Below are 20,636 nucleotides of genomic sequence, written 5' to 3'. Positions count from 1 at the left end.
ATATGCAAACTATTTTTATATTCATTTCTCCACCTGAATCCTTCATCAACTTTTGAGATTTTTTTAATACATCAACATACAGATTTGGAAAGGATGTTTGATTCTTTGATACATGGGGGAGGGGCAAAAACAAGTACACAGATTTCCAACGTTCTCATCTCTACCATACATATTTAGCTCCTGGGGAACATATAAACTCTTAATATCAAACTAAAGAAAAACCTTGAAGCAAACGAAACCCATCAAAAGAAAAGTTGAATAAAGTACAGCGTATTCTTAACAGTGGATATTATTAAGCTATCAGATAAACTAATTCATCTGTATCTACTGAATTGGAAAAGTTTTAATGACTGCCAATGAGAAAAAGGTGTAGCAAATGTTTATTAGAGTGATATCATTTCGAAAAACAAATATACCCAAATCACATAGTTTAATCACATTATGATATCACATATGTTTTATACACACATACATACACACACACATACACACACAGAGCTGGTTGGTAGTATTCATACTGGACTATACTATTTGGTCTCCAAATATTTTGTGCATATTCGTTGAAACAGTCATCTTTATATGTACTGTGCTCCTAATATTATTTGATGAATAAATTAATGAGCTATTTTCTATGAATGAATTTTCTCCAAACTAAACTCTATATGCTGGAATGCCAAAGTGGTTTAGGATTAAAAACCTTCTTAGCTATACAATCCCTTACTATTGTAATCTTGGAATGCTAACATAATTTGAGTTGTTCTTGATGATTTCAAACATCCTGCCCACCTCCACCCTCATATTGAGGACTGAAACCAGGAGGCTCTACTACTAAGCTACATCTCTAGCCTTTTTAAAAAAAAATCTTCACATGTCTCACTAAATTGCCCAGGTTGTCCTTGAATTTGCAATCCTCCTGCCTCATCCTCCTGAGTAGCAGGAATTACAGGCTTGTTCCAGCATGCCTGGCCAGACTATTATTCTTGTTAACACAATGCCATACTGTTCTTAAAAAGGTTGCTGACAGAAGGATAGGACCTTTCAGGTGGTTGCACAAGAGGAAACTCAGTGGGAGTAATCAGTGTTTCTTGGGTGTAAGAATGGAAAAATAAGGAAATAATAACTTAAGACACCATTAATTGAGTGTTTTTACAGGAATGCAGTGGGCAGGTTAGTGAGGCACTCATTGTACACAGGCCACCAGTGGAGTGCTTTAGGAAAAGGGAATGAACTGCATAGTCATTAGCCTCTGAATAAGGCAAAGAACATAGGGTGACTACCCTAATGGATGATGAAACCTGTACACAAAAGGATAGTGTGTAGAGCAGGCTGGAAGGACTTAGTACCATGGTGGTAACAATGAAGCAATCAGGTATTTCTTTCACAAATTTTTAGGACTCAGGCTTCAATCAGGGAGTTTAATATTTTCTATTTATTCATCCAGAACAGTGGGCAGCCAAAGGGTGCCTGTTTTCTTGTCTGTGCTTTAACTCTCTGTTAATGAGTTCTGCCCATTGATCTGCCTACCTCTCTTTGTTTCCCACTACTCCTTTTCCATTCATTTTCAAATTCTTTTTTCTTCTCTCTTATTATTTCTCATTTACCAGCTATCATCATAGCAGGAATTGTATTCTAGAGTCAATCAACCAATGAGTGATCTTTCCAAAATGTAAAGTTATCTCAATTACATCATTTGCAGGGCAATCTCTGAACCTGATGTTTTCTTGTGTCAATAATGTAGTGTGTATTTTTTGCCATATCAATTCAGTGGTGTGCTGAATATTTCTAGGGATTAGAAACCAAACTCATAGTAACAACTTTAGCTTTCAAAGAATTGGGTAGCACACATATTTCCTCATCTCTTAGTTCAATTTTGCAATATACAAATTTAAAACAGAATAAAGGAAATTATAAAATTTGAGGGCAATGTTACTGTGTATCACCTTGGTTCTAGTACCATTTATGGAAATATTTAAGTGGACCACAAAAAAGAAATGATGTTAACAAGTTTTGATGTTCCAAGAGATATAAAGCCACCATACTATAAATTTTCTAGTCTTTCAAGTATTTTTTTGAGAGTGAGAGAGAGAGAGAGAGAGAGAGAGAGAGAGAGAGAGAGAAAGAAAGAGAGAATTTTTTAATATTTATTTTTTAATTTTTGGCGGACATAACATCTCTGTTTTTGTATGTTTGCTGAGGATCGAACCCGGGCCAGACGCATGCCAGGCGAGCCCGCTACCGCTTGAGCCATATCCCCAGCCCCTTTTCAAGTATTTTTATACTGCTGCAGTCTGGTTGGGCACAAATTAACTGAGCCGCCACAAAGCCTTGTAGGCTCAAACAGCAACTCTTTATTCCCGAACTCTCACCGGCACTCTACACACACTGCCTCCACCGGGCTCCACAAGCCAATTCTCTCAGAACCCTGGGAGAACTCCCAAGTAGCAGGCGCCTGAGGCAGCAGGATCGGCCCTAATCCCAGCAGGATCTGCCCTAATCCCAGAGCCGCCCTAATCCCAGAGCAGGGTCACCTTTCAACTATTCCCTCTAGCAAAATGCCAGGCATCATTCCGACTAAACTGTGGCTCTCAACATCATACTATTTCAGGGTAAATATCAAAGGAAATGAATAATTCAAAACAAAACAGCTAATCTTCAAGAAAAATAATATTCCCATGTTTAAAATAAATTTGGTAAATTAATATGCTATGTTCCCGTTATAAATATAGAATAGCTTAGTATGAGGAAGAAAATTAAAATATTCAATGTTCATCTCTGCTCAAATTAGGAAAGTAGTGAAGTTTCATAAAATGTTATCATAGTGTTAAATGTAATTCATCAATTCTATGAAATATTTTGTTTTTATATTAAATCTATGAAATTGAGTTTCCATTTCTGCCTTTTTTAATATTTCTAAAATCTAGAGTTTTTAAATCTATGGCACCTTAGATCCAATGAAAGATCAGAATGAAACTTCTCACCTCCTTGTCTTTTCTCAAAGACAAACTAGAAATATCTATTTAACTGAATTGTATGGAAAAAAAAAAAAGCCTTTACAATTCTTTAAATACAATGACTTTAAAAATGATTGATATTCATCTTCCACAATTCTTAAATCAAAGAATTCATCAATATTAGGCTACTATGCTGTACATCTGTAGGAGCTCTAATTTCTTCATATCTTCAATGATATTCATTATTACCTACTTTATAAATTAGCACTATCCCAAGTAAATATGAAGTAGTATCTCATTGTGGCTTTGATTTGCATTTCCCTGGTAGCTAATGATATTGGGCATTTTCTCATATGTATATTGATCATTGATCTATTTTATGTGGAGCAAAGGAATTTTTTAATAAAGTTATATGTACCTTAATAATTAATTTATAGATGTTTTTAAAGTATGTTCTTGCTGTTAAGTCCCTCATCACATATACTTTGTAAAAATTTTTTCCTATTCTATAGGCTCTATTTTCATTTTCTTAATGGTGTGCCTTGAAACACAAAAGGTTTTATTTTGGTGACTTCCAATTTATCTAGACTTCTTTTGTGGCTTGGCTTTATTGTTTTTTAAATTTTATTTATTTAATTTTATTTTTCCTAACTCATTTCTCCTACTTTTTGCATGTACCTTACTCTTTTTATATAATTTTATGAACTGAAAACTTAGAACACCACAAAGATTGAAAGTACAATGATAGCTTGGCATGGTGGCACACTCCTGTAATTCCAGCATCTCAGGAGGCTAAGGCAGGAAGATCTTAAGTACAAAGCCAGCCTTAGCAATCAAGTGGGGTCCTAAGCAACTTAGTGAGACCATGTCTCAAACTTTAAAAAAATAAAATAAAAAGGGCTGGGGATATGACTCAGTGGTAAAAAGTACCCATGTAAAACAGGCAGTGATAAATGCACATCATTTCTTCTAAATATCACTTTGGCCACCTAAACAGCTTTTGATAAATGTTGTATTTTTAATTCAAAAGGCAATTTCTATTCTACTTATTCATTAATCTAAGAATTAATGAATTATTATTATTATTATTATTATTTGTTTTGTACCAGGAATTAAACCCAGAGCCACATCCCCAGCATTTTTTATTTTTTGAGACAGGATCTTGCTAAATTGCTTAGGGCCTTGCTAAATTGCTGAGGCTGGCTTGGAACTTGCTATCCTCCTACCTCAGCCTCCCTTGTTGCTGGGATTACTGGCATGCATACCACCACTAGCCTGGTGCTAAAAAATTATTTAGAGTTCACATATTCCCAGATATATGCTTTATTATTTTGATTATATTTTTATTTTTCATCTATCACACACTGCATTTGGTGAACTTGTTTGATATCAGCTAGAATTTCCTTTACAAAATAGTATAACACATAATTCATTAATATATAAAAGATCTTGTTTCTTATACTAGACCAAAGAACAATTTGACTTGGGCTTAATTTGTACTTATTTGATTACTAACAAGATTATACACGTTTCAGATGCATGTCTTTTGTGACTTGCCTGTTTACATTGATTTGGAGAGTGTCAGCATAATTTGAACACAAATACTAGAAAACTTTTACTGACAGATTATATGTGTCATCCATTCACATAGGAAATAAAACACTTTATTAATATTTTTCATTTTACCTCATCCAAACAGTTAACACGAACATTCTTACTGGATAAAAGTGTTCCAGCTTCTTGGACAGTACCTGAAAAAAAGTTGAAAACTAAGATTATTTACCACTAGAATTAAACATATCAAAATAATAAACTTAAAAGGATTATCTGTAAAACTAAGACCAGTCAGCCCTTGGGTTGCAAGAAAATAAGGCATCCAATCACATAACATTTATTCACAAAGTAGAGAGGAATGGATTTATAGAAACTAAAATAGGTTATCTTGTTTTTATTTTAACTGACCTTAAATTATGTTAAATTAGCCACATTTTCATTTTGGCTACAATATAATAACCACAAAGCGTAAGGTTTAATATTGAAACAAATCTTAAAGGGCATCTGATCCAAATCACCATCTACAGTTTAAATTCTAGTCAGTGTTAATACTTGGAATTCAAAACGCAGTCAGTATTTATATAATTTGTCAGCACTAGGTCTTGTGAATTAACGCATGTTTATAGTGGAGTGCTTGGTTTGGAAATGCTTAGGTGAAACTAAACTGTAAAATCTGGTGCCCAGTGAAAATGTTCTATGGTCAATATTCAAACCAGCATGCTGAAAATGATCAAATTTAAACTTGAAGGTCAGTCCTCAGTGAATTTGGAAACCAACTGAAATTGGGCCATGATTATCAGGTTTTTCCAGTCTTCTATAAGGCATAATGGCAGAATCATGTGACTTCAGGAGACAATGTTGAGATTATCATCATTAATACAAGACATGTTCTGCCAAATAATTTCTGGTTTGACTGGGAAGAGAACAAAGAAATTGATGTTCTCAGGGAGAAAGGATAAGATGAGCCTCTTTTCTAAAAGAACATTATAAAGAATAGGATCATCCCCCAACCAGGTTATCTCTGCTTTTCAGAATTACTGTTCGAGAATGTACTAAATTCTGCTAGCCTTCCAGAATAAAGGTGGAATACAAAATGAAGATCAGTATGTTCTTTCTCCCCAACCTGCCCCTTAGACAAGTCCTTGAGTGTTGCACTCCAACAGAGGAACAGAAATGTCCCCTCCGTATACAGAGGCATGTCTCTGTTGGGAAAATGTCAAGAGAATGATCTACATGTCCCTGGAGTATGACAGCAGCTATTTTTGTAAAGAGTGCATTTTCCTGACCCTGAACTCCAACTAAAGGCAGTTGGTATCATTAGCTGAATGCCTTTTAAAAAAAAAAAAAAAAAGGCAGGGGGTAGAGTGGGGATAGGGGAGGTTTGAGTTTGTAAGCAAATTCTACATTAACCTTATCCATACCTGTGGCTTCTTGTCAGAGACTTTCTCAAAGAGCTCTAGAGAAGAATTAAAACTGAACAAAAACTCCTGCATCCCATTTTCACTTAAAGACGTTTCATTCTCCACTGTGAACTAACTGCAGTTGCTTTCTTTCTGGCCAGGATATGTACGAACACTACAGGGATTGTGGGCATGTCAAAGCCTGCTACATGTCAAGGTGAGGATGGGGATTATGATCAAAAACATTTGGTTCTCATTAGCAAACAGTCTGCTAATTCTATAAAATGTTTGCCCAGTAGCCAACAATCTGAGTTAATCTGTTTGGTCAAGGAATTTTTTTTTTTAAGTGTAAAAAAAGCAAATCTGTAATGAAGAAAAGCAAAGCAAGCTGTAATGAAGGGAAAAACAAAAACAAAAACAAAAAAATGAACCGTTCTCTCCTGCTAAACTCTTACTCAGTTGTCTCAATATTTCACTTCTGACACCAAATTACCAAATGTGTGAAGGTTTTCCCCCACATACCAAGCAATTCTCAGCCGACACCAATGGGGTGTCCTCCTCAAGTTCCTCGGATGGCTCAAAGAACTCAGGGAAAACCATTTACTAACATTTCCCTATTAATTTTAAAGGACATTTCAAAGGATATAGCTGAAAAGCTCAGTGGAAGAGACACATAGGGCAAGTGTATTGTCTTTAAAGAAAAGGGGGATTTGGGAGGCTGAAGGAGGATCCCAAGTTTGAAGCCAGGCCCAGCAACTCAGTGAGACATGGTCTCAAAAAAAAAAAAAAAAAAAAAAAAAAAAAAAAAAAAAAAAACCAGGGCTGCAGTGATAAAGTGTTCCCTAGGTTCAATCCCCAGAACGGTCATCCTCTAAAAAAGAAAAGGGGAACAGTAAAACACCATGTCCCTGAATGCCTCCTTCATGTTCCCTAAAACCTAGCCAAGTTAAAGGTACAATGAGAGCATGCCTGGGCCAAAATGTGCAGCTATATATTATCTTGAAGGACACTGACTTTCTCATGCACACTAGGGGCAAGTTAGTGCTCTCTGCTGAAAGCTACCTTCTTGCATGCCAGGAAAATTACTCCTAGGGTTGCTTGTCACATAAGCAAACTAAACAAGTTAATGCTGATGTCACTGCTTCTGTAACTTAACACATAAAACCCCTGTCGGTGGCGATTAGTGCAGAACTGAGGGCACTGTGGTAAGGATATGTGTCATTCATCTAGCCAGCCACCATGGGACAAAATCCATGAGGAACAGAGACACTACTTGGTGAAGCACTTTGAAGGATGGGAGTAGAACTGTCATTGATTTAAGTTTTTCCCAATAAGTCATATGTCTCCCATACCATCTCTGGGCACTTTCTTTGGTCTTTTAGCAACCTTACCATTGGACTGGCACAACTGGGCTGTGGATGTGACAGTAAGGTATATGGGAAGGGGGACACAACCTTCTTTGGGTGTTCCAACTAGCAGTAATTTGGATACTCTCTGAATCTCAGAGTTCAAGAATACATATGGAGGCTTCAAAACAGACATAATCTATTATTAACTTAATCTTCATTGCGTCCGTCCTTCCTGGAGGATGGCAAGAGATTCTAATTATGACTTGGGCTCTAGTGACCAGCCCCATTCTGAAGCTATCTAAGAGCCCACCAAGAGGCAACTTATTATAAAATTATAACAAAATACACTCCTGTGACCCCAGGTATTCCAAGGCATTAGCAACTGTTTTCAGTAACCAGGGTCAAAGACCAAATGTTAGAGCAAAAGATGCACCTAGCACTCTTGCTTAGGAGTTTATGAGGGTTTTAGGAATTGTGTCAGGAACTGGGGGCAGAGAGCAAACACATATTTATTTTATCACAAATGTGTGTGCATGCACACACACGTGAAAACACATACTTACACACACCACTCAATAGGTTATGGTTAGCCTTTTGAAATGCAAGGACCAGGATGAGAAAATTCTGAAACAGTGTGGGCTTCTATGGAATTAAAACAGGTTTTAGAAAATGGATGAGCAACAATATCAATTAAAAAAACCTTGTGATGGCTTTTAATTTAGAGTTCCTAATTTAATGATATTAGGAAGAAAACATAAACAGTCCAGAATAGCAATAGAAATGAGAAACATGGCTCATTTTGAGGTTTTACTTTATTCTTTCCTTATTTACTTTACTTTATTCTTTTCCACCCATAGTACATCTCAAACAATATCTTGCAGTGAAGTTTAAAAAATAAACTGTGATAGTCTGAGTCAGAAATGTGTTAAATATGATTTAACAAATTCTTAAGGTAAGGATGCATCACTGAAAGGAGACATGATATCAGCCAAATTTTACCTTCTTTGGAGAAAAAAAAATTAACAGATCCAATTTCTTTTGCTATTTTAAATAAATATTGACTTTTGTGTCTAAAAAATTAACAGATCTAAATTAATGAAAGTAATACTAATAATTTGTTTCCTTCTGAGGACTTTTCTGGGTTGCTCAAAACAAAGAAAAGAATACAACACAACCTGATTCATTAAGGTGAAACTGATCAGTTTATCTGAATAAACCAGCATTTCATCAGGGAAAAGATGGTGCAAGGAGTGACATTCTCCGTTATTATCTTATCTTCCTCCATACTACTGCCCTTTTAGGACTACTATGAAATTCAATATGACCTACAAAACCCTCAGCTTCCCCATATACAAAGCAAAGACAGTAGTATACATCCCATAGGATTCTTAAGAGGATCCTATATGGGTACACTGTAAGCCTTTGTTACATATTAGACGTTCTTTTTATTTCATATTCAGAGCAGCACAATATAACTTGTTGTTACATTTCTAATATCCAGATAGAGTCCGTAGGTCATTACTGAAGATCATCAGATACAGCTAAAGCAAACAGGGAGAAACAAACTTGTGACATTCTGTTTCCAGCAGTCCATGGGAAAATCATGAGATTCAGGCATGTATAGGTTTGTCTTTTTGCAGTGCTGAGGATTGAAAGCAGGGCCTCGTACATGCTGGCTATTCACTCTACCACTAAGCTACACCCTCAGCCACTAGGTATGTGTATATCTGAATAATTATTTTAGTGGAATCCCCAAAAATGGACATTGGAAGGAATCTGTACCGGAGGTACGGAAATCATTTGGCTTGTTAGTTGCTATAAGGTATAAAAAAAAGTTATATGAAAACATTTAAAGTGCCTTAATTTAAACACATAGACATAGACTTTTATATAATCACAGATATAAAGCTAAAAATATATTTCTGTAGAGTATCTATCACATGCATTTAAAATAGTGGATTTGTGTGAAGTTTCTAAAAGTTCTCCTACTTCATTTTCATTGTCTATAAAGAAGAAATTAACATATTTACCATAGCAACAGATAACAGTGCTTTAAGTGCTTTACCTATACAAACTCATTTCATCCTAACAATAATGCTGTGAAGGAGGTACTATTATTTCCATTATTCACATGGAAAAGGTGAAATTCAGGAAAAATAACTTTCACAATGCCACATCAGTAATAAATGATTTGAGATAAGATTCAAAACCAGACCACATGGCTAACCACCACCCCATAAGGAATCTTATAACATAATAATATAACAAAATAATCTCTAGCTCATCAAAATTAAATACATTAATACATGCATAGTCGTTAAAATTGTGCCTTGCTTGTAATAACATACTGGCTATAGTTGTTATCGTCTCATATCTCCCATTACCCATATTGAGAGGGCAATGATTGCCCACAGACCTTGACTTATGAACAATGTATCACCTACTAAATCCACTTCAGTTCTTTTCTCATAGATATGGGCCAATAAAAGTGATGAAACATAGCATCCTGCACTCATGCAACTTGATCCATGATGTGAATCCAGAAACACCACAGCACTAAGAAGAGTAAATGTTCATCAATTCTGTTTTGTATAATCCTTGGAATAAAAACTGGTGGACCTCTTAGAATTTATTCGGGAATGCCCACCTCCTCTTTCAGAGACCTAGTTTATAAAACTGCTCACTGGTTTTCACTTTTAACAGTATATGTGATAGTTCTGGCCTGTTCAAAATCAGGATTCTTATCCTTGGCGGGCTGCGAGTTGATCTTTTGTCCCTTTTTGCCCAGCAAAAAACAGCAGGTACACAAGTGGAATTCATATGTTTTATGAAATGAATCTCTGAGACACCAAAGACAGGGAGAGATTATTCAGAGACAGAACAGAAAGACTGTAATGCCAAATAGGTCATCTAGAACTGTGCAGTACAAACAATGACAACCCAACCCAAAGTCCCTCAATTCTGGCAAAGAACACATGGTAAATTTAGCTGCAACTGACTTTGAAATGTTGAGATAAAATCAAATGGGCTTAGCCCATCATCACCTGTTGAGTTCAAATTCTTTTTTCCCCCTCCTTTACATCTGGGCTTTCCTTGTTGTTCTGAAGAATAAAATGGCCTTATTCTCGCTACTCAGAAGAAGGGAACCTGGGAGCCAGCCTTATGATGCAATTCTGGGCCTTTCTGCCATTTGAGGGCAGACGTGGCTTTCTAATTCTTGAATTTAAAACCACATTAATCATGCCGACAGTCCCACGCATCCTCGTCCCAGCGCCTTGACAGTGCAGGAGATGCATGCGGTCATGGGGTCACCTGCCAGGTAACGAGATTCAGCAGAGAACTCCTCTGGGACGTCCACTTTGGGGACTGAGGGCAAAACATGGCTTCTGGCTCGTCCCAGTGGCTTCCTTTCTACAAACCCGAGCAGCGGAAGTGGAACACGCTCAGGGAGGGTGGAAGGGAAAGCGCTGAGGAGCGGGGTTAGAAGATCCCAGCAGTGTAACACTGGCAGAGGGGTGGATGTGGACGTCTTGCCAATTTTCTCGCCTCTCTGCAGAAACCTGCGGCGACCAGGGCTTCTGGAAGCCCTGAATGCAGGGGACCTCAATGCGGCAAATTATGGACCTAGTTCTAAGCCCTTATAGGCACCCCGCTCTGTGAGAGCTCCCACCACCCTCCAAGCGGGGGCGGGGACTAGCAAGGGATCCAGATAATTCGGCCTCCGGAAGTCGAAAGGGCCCTTTAGATACCCGCCTAATAACCTGGAACTAACAGGCCACTGTCGCCAAGACGAACTGTGGTTAAAATCACCTGGGAGTTTTGAAGAACATGCACGCTAGGGCACTCGCCCTGGGGATGCTTCATTATAGTCTAAGGTGGGCAGTGGAAATCCGTGCGTTTCCAAAGCTGATTTTAGAGGACGCTCCTCTGCAGAGCTCCATACCTGTACCAGCAGTGTTTCTGCCTACCATACCTTCGCCTCCGCAACGGGTCCCAGACCAAAGCCAGAAACGGTTTTCTTCCGACCCCAGACTGCCAATTTCACAGAACCACAGAAAAGGTTCACCCGGACCAGGGGCACCCCTGGGGCCCAGCCACTTCTCGCAGTCAAGTTTGCAGCTCCCGGATCAAAGCCCAACACCCATACCTTTCCCGATAACTTCCAGCAGCTCCTTTTCCTCCTGGGTCAGCTCGCCTTTCTTTATGTGAACCATTGCTCCCGCCAGCTTGAAGATTTAAAAAGGAGGTGTTAAAAAAGAAATGATGTGCCTGTGTTTCGAACGTCAACCGCAAAGAGGCAATTTGAGACCAGGGCACTGAAGCCAACCGCGGAAGCACTTCTCAGGCACCTACAGGCTGGCGGGCTAGGAGCGAGCTCCGGCGAGCCGGGAAGGCGGACTCCGCAGATGCAGCTGCAGTCACCGCCCCCGCGCGTCATTGGCCCGGCCCGAAGGAGGAGCTGCAATAGGCAGCTACAAAAGATTCCAATTGGAGCAGCCTACGAGGGAAAAATCAAATGGAAAAAACTAGAGGGGGGTATTAAATTCGCCTTACCCATCACACGCCGACATCACGTCCGGATCAGTTATCTGGGAATCAGCAATATTTAAAATTCTGTATCCTGCATTCTCTGTCCGACATTGCCTTTCTGGCGTGCGCAAAGTTCTGCAAGTCTCGCTACAAACGCACAAAAACCCCGGTAGTGGTGCGATCCGGGCGGGGGGCGGGCTCGGAGGCGGGGGCGGTACGGGAGGCGGAGCTTCGCTGGGTTCCGTGTGTCTATGTCAATGTGTCTGTCCTTCACTCCTCCATTGTCTGCCGCCGCCACTGCAGCTGCAGGAGTTTCCGCAGCCCCCAGCCTCGCGCGTCGTCGCTACCTCCTCGGACAGGTAAGAGGAAGCCCAGATGGGACCGGGAGACCTAGCAGGATTGGGGAAGCCGTGGCCGCCGCCGCGTCCTGGGCTTCCACACGGCCAAAGCAGGCGGGGAAAAAGCATGTGCCTCCTGGGGTGGCTTCCTGCCTCTAGGTGAAGAAGCCCCCATTCTACCCGCTCATCGCCACATGTATCATGTATCAGTGCCCTGGGATGGAGACTCCCTACTCGCCACGTTTGGCCGTCCCAGGAGATCCTCTGAGCACTAGCGGGCGGGGGCCGACCACGCGGTGGGAAGTGGCGGGTGCACATGGTCTCGTGCGTGGCACAGCCAGATGCGACCTCCGGGGAGGCGGGCACTGGGGCTCTGGGCTAGAAGGAAGGACTAGAGCTCCCCTTTGCGAGCGAGATGAGCTCATGGTAAAGGACTCGGAGAAGGTAGTTTTCTTTTGGCAAACCTCGCCCCCCCCCCCCATTACTTGTCATCTCCTTTTGGCCTCTGTGGAAGCTGTAGGAGAAAACCGGACCTGATTGCCCTGTGGTGCCTATTAAGGATGTTTGGAAGCAATTTACACTTCCACTAATGCTAGATTTATGAGATACAGCCTGGAGGAAGGGGAAGGAAGGGCCTCTTCACTCTGCTAGAGTTCCCAGTCTCTTTGTAACTCAGATTTTGAGATTTATGGAATAGGGAGGGGGAAGGAGGGGCGGAGATTAAATTGGTGTTGCTGTCTATATATAGTCTTAGATTAGCCTCTTAATCCAAACTTCATTCAAATGTAATGATGTAGCCCGAGCTTCCCATAGGTAAATAGGGGGTATATAAAAGTGTGCACTCTTCAGTGGCTTAGAAACAAGACTCGCTTTCTGAAATATGTAGTCAGTCATTCCTCCAAGGTGTACATCCATAATGTTTTTACAGCATCAATGAAAGCTTCTTTAGAAATTACTGTTTGCAGTTTTACTGTTGTTTGTCTACAGGCAAGTATTGATGTTTCTCTCAAGACCCATGTGTGTCAAAGAGAAATATTTGAATAATTATGTAGATGGTTTTTGTTAAGCATCCCCAGGACCACTTTTTCTTCCTATAGTGCCATATATAAAGTGAAATGCATTTTTCTCTAGCCTTATGTCTTCATTGTGCAGAAAGCATTTACTGACTCTTTTGAAATCCAGGGAAGATATTCATCATTATTTCTTACCTTTAACAAAAATCTTTCCTAAACTCCAGCTGCCTCTCCATGACACCCCTGATCCCCCTGCCAGGCTTCGGCTTTTGGGGAGGAGGGTAGATCTGGGCCAGAATATCTCATATGAAAATGGTTTCAAATTATTCATCTCCATGTATAACAAAGAAACTTTTGTTTGATGATGCTTTAATAATGATGTAACTGTTCAAACAAGTAGCATAGCTTTTGAGAGAGACCAGTCTTTTGTAACACTCAGAAAATGCTTTACTGCCACAGTTACAATCAATTTATAATGTTTCATGCCAAAGGAACCCAGGAGCCTAAAAAAAATGCTTGAGGAGTAACCTCAACATGTGACATAACATCTTACCAGCAGATGCATAGGCAGAATTGGGTGCTTCCCTGCCAGTGTTTCCATCTCTTGTGCCAAATCTGGGTCATGGTTACTTGAAGGTCACACCTGTTTGTCTTGCTGGGTTGTCAGTTCCTTGAGGATACAAATTATTATCAATTTTCTTGGTGCTTTATGATACCTGGTTAGTCTGGGAATAATGACTTTAATCAATAGAGTCAATGACATTTAAAGACAAAGAAAAACTAACATCCACCTAGAAATGCAGATAAATCACATGTTCTGTTTAAATTTCCAGAAATATACCTAATGGAGAGTCTTCATCAGATTAAGTTAATAACTTTATATAATATACATATTTGGTGTATGGATAGAATTAATTAATGAGCATATTAAAATGTTTTCATATCAAATAAATATTTTGATAATAAAATTGCTACTCAATATTGAGTATTTAGTCTGTTCTAGCTATTCTACCAGTTGTTCTAACAACCCAGGAATTAGCCAGTATTGTCCCTTTATGCAAATAAGAGAACAGAAATTAAGGTAAATTAATTTGCTTATGACCCTATAGTTAGAAAGTGTCGAAGCCAGAATTGGAACTCAGAGTGGTTGGTCTGTCTCTAAAACTTTTTCTTTTCATTATTCCCTATGTGCCTGCCAGGTGAGGCACACTGTACATTTTTTGACTACCTAATAGTTAATATGTTCATGTGTTTCAGCATGCAAAGGTACAGAAGTCTGTCTCCCACTTCTTCCCCAAGTCCCTTCTCCATTACCTACAACCAAAGGGAATGTATGTCTTCTTTCTGAAATATAGCATATATGTATATTTCTACTACATTTTCTTTTTCTTTCTTTCTTTGTTTCCTTCCTTCCTTCCTTCCCTTTCTTTTTCCAGAACTGGGAATATACTAATAGGCCATTGTTTAATGAAATTTGTGTGGTACTTTTTTCCATATCTACTCCACCTTTTTAAAAATAATCATTTCTGAAATGTCTGAAATACTCTATGTGTCCCCTCATCTCCTTTTCTACTGCTACTGCCTTAGACTTCTTCTGGCCTATTATGGTAGATCCTAAATAGCCTGCTTCTTTCTCTTCTCTACCCATCCAGCTAATTCAAGGAACTCTCAGTTCAACATATATTGAACACTCATTAGGCTGTTATTGGCTCTCCACTGGCCACAGAACAGGATTCCATCTTGTGGTCCTAGCAAGCATTTCCAGTCAGCCAGGCCCTCCCACATTGCCCTGAGGTCACCACACTGCTGGTTCCCTAACCTGCCAGTAATTTCCACCCCTTTGTTCTTGCTTTTCTCTTCCTGGAATAACCTCCCTTCCTTCTTCACCCAGTCTCTTCTCCACAGATCTGATGAGCTGCTCAACTCTCAAGACCTGACTTAAATATAAGTTGTTTTCCTCCAACTATGATTTGCTTCTCCCACCCTATCCAGTGAGGGGAGTATAGACCCTATTATAATAATAAAACCTAAATAATGTGTTCACACACATTATTCAGATCTATGAGCAAGTGAGTAAAGAAAATCTTTGCACAAAGGTGGCATTGACAAGCATCGTAAGTAGCTAGTACTATTATTGGTGTTCTCTAATTCTCTCCTCTCTTCTTATGGACCCCAGGCCATGCCCATTCCCCCTTAACCTCTTCTGAATTAACTTCTGTGCTTCTGGATATGTATCCACATAAAAATACATAAAGCTTGCACCACTATCATCATATTCTAATATAGCTTATGTTAATTTATTTGGCCCCTTCCTCTTCTATGCTATAAATTAACTAGGTCAAATTCGTCTTTGTTTCTCAAGATATAACCCAGTAACTTGCTCAGTTGCTGAGATGAATTCATTTGATCTCTAAGTTATTTTAGGTGGATTTGCTTTCCTACTTGACTAATCCTTCCTGGCAATGTGAGGTGATGTGGCACTGAGCACATATAACCATAACCAGGGGCAGAAAGTCTTTAAATGCTTTGGGTCTCAAGCTTCTTGACATTTGAGTGAATGCTGTCAACCAAGAAAAGAAAAATTGTTCATAGGCAATATTAGAAATTTGTCCTATCATTCCTGGATTCCTCCATTCAAGCCTCTGATCTCTAGCTCCAGTTTAAGAGGACCCTGTGTCCTTTTTATTGCAGTGTACAGCTCCTTTTTGAGTTTTGAATATTATATCTTCCAGATACTATTTTCCTTGACATTTTCTTAGACTTAATACTGGGACCACATCATAACTGATATTTGATATTAAGGAATTTTAATTGTTTTTAGGTTTGAAATAATGTTATGGTTATGTTTTTAAAACATCCCTTATCTTTCAGAGACATGTTCTGAATTATTTAAATGGGGGGAGAATGGTATGACATCTGGGATTTGCTTTAATGTAATTCTGTGGCAGGGGAGAGGGACTGAGTGAGGATATAAATGAGACAAAATTAACTATGCTGTTAGTGGTTGAAGCTGGATGGTGGCTACATTAGACTGTTCTCTCTTCTGTGGATGTGTTTGAAATTTTCTGTAATAACAGTTTTAAAGGGAAAATTTGGAAGTATTACAGCCCCTAAGAAATTGCTGGTTTTATTTTATTTTTTCACATAACATGAACTAATATGAATGCAAATGTAATTTCTCTATATTTGGAGTTTGACATGCAATTATTCATTTAAGTGCTAAAACAGTTACACTTAAATCTGTAAAGGACTGTCTTGTGAACAATACATTTCCATAAGCAAATCATATCACATTTTAAACTTCTTGACAAAACTAGATAGTAGGTGGAATCACTCAGTACTTGTTTCACAGTTTTATGAGTATCTTGCTGGCAGTTAATCTCCATCGTTTTTGGAAACCAACAAAGTAATTTACAGAAGGGGTGCAAATATATTTAGCTTAGCTAAGAATTGAAATGTGAATGAAATGGAGATACCGATTCTCTTCTGTGCCTCCTAAGCCAACTTCAGAAAGTTTTCCCCAAAAAGAAGTATGAAAACTATTGTGAGCAGTATCAGCATTGTTAGGATAACTATGTTAATATAGAAAAATCAGGGTCAGGCACAGGACAGGTTGTGCCTGCTAGTTTCTTATTCAGGGTTTGCTTAACTGAACACTGACTTAGATGCTTTCTTTCTGCTTCTTATAACTTTGTAGTTTATGTTTCCTGGTGTTCGCACATCTTTGTGGGTCTGGTTTGTGGCTCAGTGGTAGAGTAGTTGCCTAGCATGTGTGAGGATTGAGTTCAATCCCTAATACCACACACACAAAAAAAGAGGGGAAAAATTTTCTTTATATTTTGGATATGTTTAATATTATTTTTATCATGTCTTCACACACATTGTTTGAAGGGTTTTTAGAGATCATTTAATTACTATAAAATCTACCTATATTAGTAGTTCATGCACAAGAATGCTTTCCATTCTTAGCTCACTCTGGTGTCTGTGTATTGAGGCCATGGATCTCTTCAGCAGGTATCCTTTAAGCAGTCAGGTGCCAAGTGGAATAATTTGGCCTGTTCCAAATTTGGCATGTGTTGAATAAAGGGTGCCAAAAATGCTCAGATAGTCATATTTGTAAACTATCTGCATTGAAAATAAAGGTTTAGGTAGCTCACTGAATGAAGCATTCTTTGTTAAATGCAAACGAGACAGTGTTCTCTTTATTCTTTCTTGGATTGTAGCATTAGGCACTTCCTTTGATTTTGTTTGATATATGTTAAGAACAAAGAAAATATAATGATGTAGGTAAGAAAGAATAATGTCCCACACTAATATTAAGGATAGTATAATCCTTTGACTATCTTTAATTCTCTTGATTCTGGAAATGTTAATATTTTAATAGGAAAATAATAAATTTGTAAGATGGAAAATTAAAGTTCTCTTTTCATATTTCAACTTATTTTATACAAGATGAAGACTTTTAGAAATAATTATTAGATGTACTGTTATTTTTGAGGACTTCAAATGCATCTCAAGAAAAGGAAATAGTAAGGGTACTAGGACTCAGCCATTGTAGAGAACATGTCATAAGCTTCTATGGGGTGTGCAGTATTTTAATATTCTCCTGTCATCCTTTTTGTGTATTCACAAAAAGGTCTTTAATACTTTTCAAACTCATCTAGACAGCTTTCTAGATTTATGGTCATTTCTAAAAGAAAAAAAGGACATGACAAAATGTTTTCTCAGTGTACAAAGTGATAGAATGGGGCTATTATAAACAGGAAAGGGGACCCTAAGTTGATGGTACAGAGGAAACTGCTGGCTGAAGGAAGAGGATGTAGGGTTGGTGTTTGGGAGGCTAAAGATTGTTTTTTTGCTAGAATTGATTTCTACCAGAAACAGTTTAGAAACTAGATCCTATAGTGTTACAGAAATCATGGTACCATAAATTTCCTAATGTTAGTATGTTCCTAAGAGGCAGTATTTTTGTTAAATCCTCTCTCTAAATATAAATACAATTATTTTCCTTAAAAGAACTCAAGCCAGTCATGGTAGCACACACCTGTAATTTCAGCCACTCAGGAGGCTGAAGCAAGAGGATCACAAAGTTGAAAGCCAGCCTCAGCAACTTGGTGAGGCCCTAAGCAAATTAGTAAGACCCTATCCCAAAATAAAATAAATAAATAAAAAGAGGTAGAGATGTGACTGAGTGGTTAAGTGCCCCTGGGTTCAATTCCTGGTACCCAAAGAAAAAATGATGAACTATATTTACTTGACCTAATTCTAGACTAAAGGATCTATGAGGCAAATAATGAGAAAACTGCCTTTAAGAATCATATAAATAACTTTCCAAGATACTGCCACAACTTTGGCTCTTTGAAAAGTGCATTGAGTAGAGATAGTTGATGGGCTCTGGCCCCTACTTTTCTGACTTTGTAAGCTCCAGATAAGCAAGGATCTTTCTGCTTTGATCTCCACTGTATCATCAATATAAAGTGAAACACATGCCCTCAGCCAAGTGGTTTATCATCTCCACACCTTATCTTGGGGTTAGCTGAGACCTGGGTTTAGAGCCATGGTTTTCAAAGTGTTCCATTCCTCATAGATGTTGATTATAATTTAAAAAGAAAAAAAAAAGCAGTGTTATTAAAATATTAATATACACAACTGCAACTCAAATGCATGATATAATGTATGATTGATCATCCTACTGCCATATTTCTTTTCTTATCCTTTTTTTTGTTTGTTTTGGTCAGTGCTTGGAAAAAAGCTTTGCCTGCTAGAAAGGGAGCATCAAAAACTTCTCTGACCTGCTCCCTACTGTCTCCCCTATCAACTAAGTACCAGACATCGTTGTATTTTGGCAAACAAATGAATGAATTATTCTCTATGTTTGAACCTTACTGAAAAGTGTAATTGAGAGAGTTTGTAGTGTTAGACTGATCTCCCCCACCTCCTTTTAATTTGTTTTTTGTTTTGATTTTTGTGGTGCTGGGATTGACCCATGGCCTTGTGAATTTGAGGCAAGCACTCTACCAACTAAGCTAAATCCCCAGCCCACCTTCTTTTAATTTGAATTCGTGTAGTCTACTTCTATACAGTTGTATCAGGGAATATAGTCCCATATCATTGGTGTGCTGTGCCCTATGTAGTTCATGTTCTCACTGTGTGTAATAGGCATATGTTGTGTGTGTGTGTATGAGAGAGAGAGAGAGAGTGGGGGGGGGTGAGAAACCCTTCACATAAAGCTTCACTTGCTAGACAGGCTTGGGCATGTCTCTGGGAGGATGGGGCAGGAGTTTCTTGGTTGAGAGAACTAATAAGTGAGTAAATGTTTGGACATGTGCCCACTACCACTTTTAAGCTTCTAGAGAGTCTATTACCATGTGTTTTAAACAGTTGCTATGATGCAAAAATCTTCTACCATTACCAGTCTTGTACATTATTTTTTCCCCAGAAGATTCTGTTTTCCTTTCTCCTTGATTAAAATCCTGTGGAGAGAGAGAGAGACACTTCAGTACTCATGGTTGTAACTTCAATCCTGGCTTCCATTTTGACCCACTAGCCACAAACACTCCCATGAGATTTATGTTCATCAGGCCCTTATAAACTGACTGCTCTCTGGCATATGACATGTATTCCTTGCATTGACTGGATTTTCTTACCTCAGTTAGGAAGGCCTTGGTTGTATGTGCATCTTGGATGTATGTGCATTTAGGTGAAAGGCAAATCTCATGTAAAGATCATCTTTCTCCTGTACCAAGAAGGGCTCAACCTTTATTTAGGAACCTTCTGAAGAGGTAGACATTTTCTGGAGGAATTAACACTGGAGATGAGGAGACTTTTTTACCTTTGTTTTTTCTTCGATATAGGTGGAAATCTCATGTACGTATTTTCTGAAAATCATGTAGTACAATGTTAAAGAGTTAGAATTATTATCATTCCCATAGAGTGCAACTAGCACATTAGAACAAGAGTGAAAAATTGAGAAATGGACTTCACTTTTTATTTTATGCCCCTTTATACATTGTTAGTATTTGTTGTTGTTTGCTATAAGTACATTATCAATATAGAAACCATCTTGTTATTTCCTGAGCTTATAACTATGATATGATTAACCAAATTTCTAGAATATTTTCCTCTCCAAGAAAGGTTTCTACTTTTCCTAAAGTGAAGCATTGAAACACAACCCCCACCCCCACCCTTTGCTAGAGATCAAACCCAGCATCTTGTGCTTGTTAGGCAAGTGCTATACCCTGAGTTACATCCCCAGCCCAAAACAATGCTTTAAAAAAAAAAAGATGCTAGAAACTTTCTTTGAATTAAGTCATATAACTAACTCCAAGTCCTAATGCAATTTTTATTTTAAGTTACACTTTGAGATTAGAAAAGATGATAGAATTGGATTTTAATTTTTTTTCTACATATATGCTCTCTATGATAAAGAAGAAGGAATTTACATTTTATTTAAATGTGTCTGATTATCATTTGCAGAAAGCTAAATTTACATTTTTCCTAA

At 38.3% G+C, this 20,636-nt stretch overlaps 2 protein-coding genes across 2 annotated transcripts in view; one reads left to right on the top strand and one right to left on the bottom strand.

Moving 5' to 3' along the window:
- Positions 1 to 11,686, bottom strand: part of ANKMY2 (ankyrin repeat and MYND domain containing 2) — a 45,464-nt gene extending 33,778 nt beyond the window's left edge. Inside the window, exons 1-2 of the mRNA XM_081284541.1 lie at positions 11,402 to 11,686; positions 4,638 to 4,702 (exon numbers count right to left, since the gene is read on the bottom strand). Coding sequence (XP_081140667.1) covers positions 4,638 to 4,702; positions 11,402 to 11,468 — 132 coding nt within the window. The 5' untranslated portion in view covers positions 11,469 to 11,686. The remainder of the gene's footprint in view (positions 1 to 4,637; positions 4,703 to 11,401) is intronic.
- A 319-nt stretch (positions 11,687 to 12,005) lies between these two features.
- BZW2 (basic leucine zipper and W2 domains 2) overlaps positions 12,006 to 20,636 on the top strand; it is a 56,720-nt gene continuing 48,089 nt past the window's right edge. Inside the window, exon 1 of the mRNA XM_081284447.1 lies at positions 12,006 to 12,143. The gene's annotated coding sequence lies outside the window, so the exon portion shown is untranslated. The remainder of the gene's footprint in view (positions 12,144 to 20,636) is intronic.

The sequence above is a fragment of the Spermophilus citellus genome (genome assembly GCF_964194105.1).
Source record: "Spermophilus citellus genome assembly, chromosome: 3".
Taxonomy (NCBI): domain Eukaryota; kingdom Metazoa; phylum Chordata; class Mammalia; order Rodentia; family Sciuridae; genus Spermophilus; species Spermophilus citellus.
This window is presented reverse-complemented; position numbering and strand designations above follow the sequence as displayed.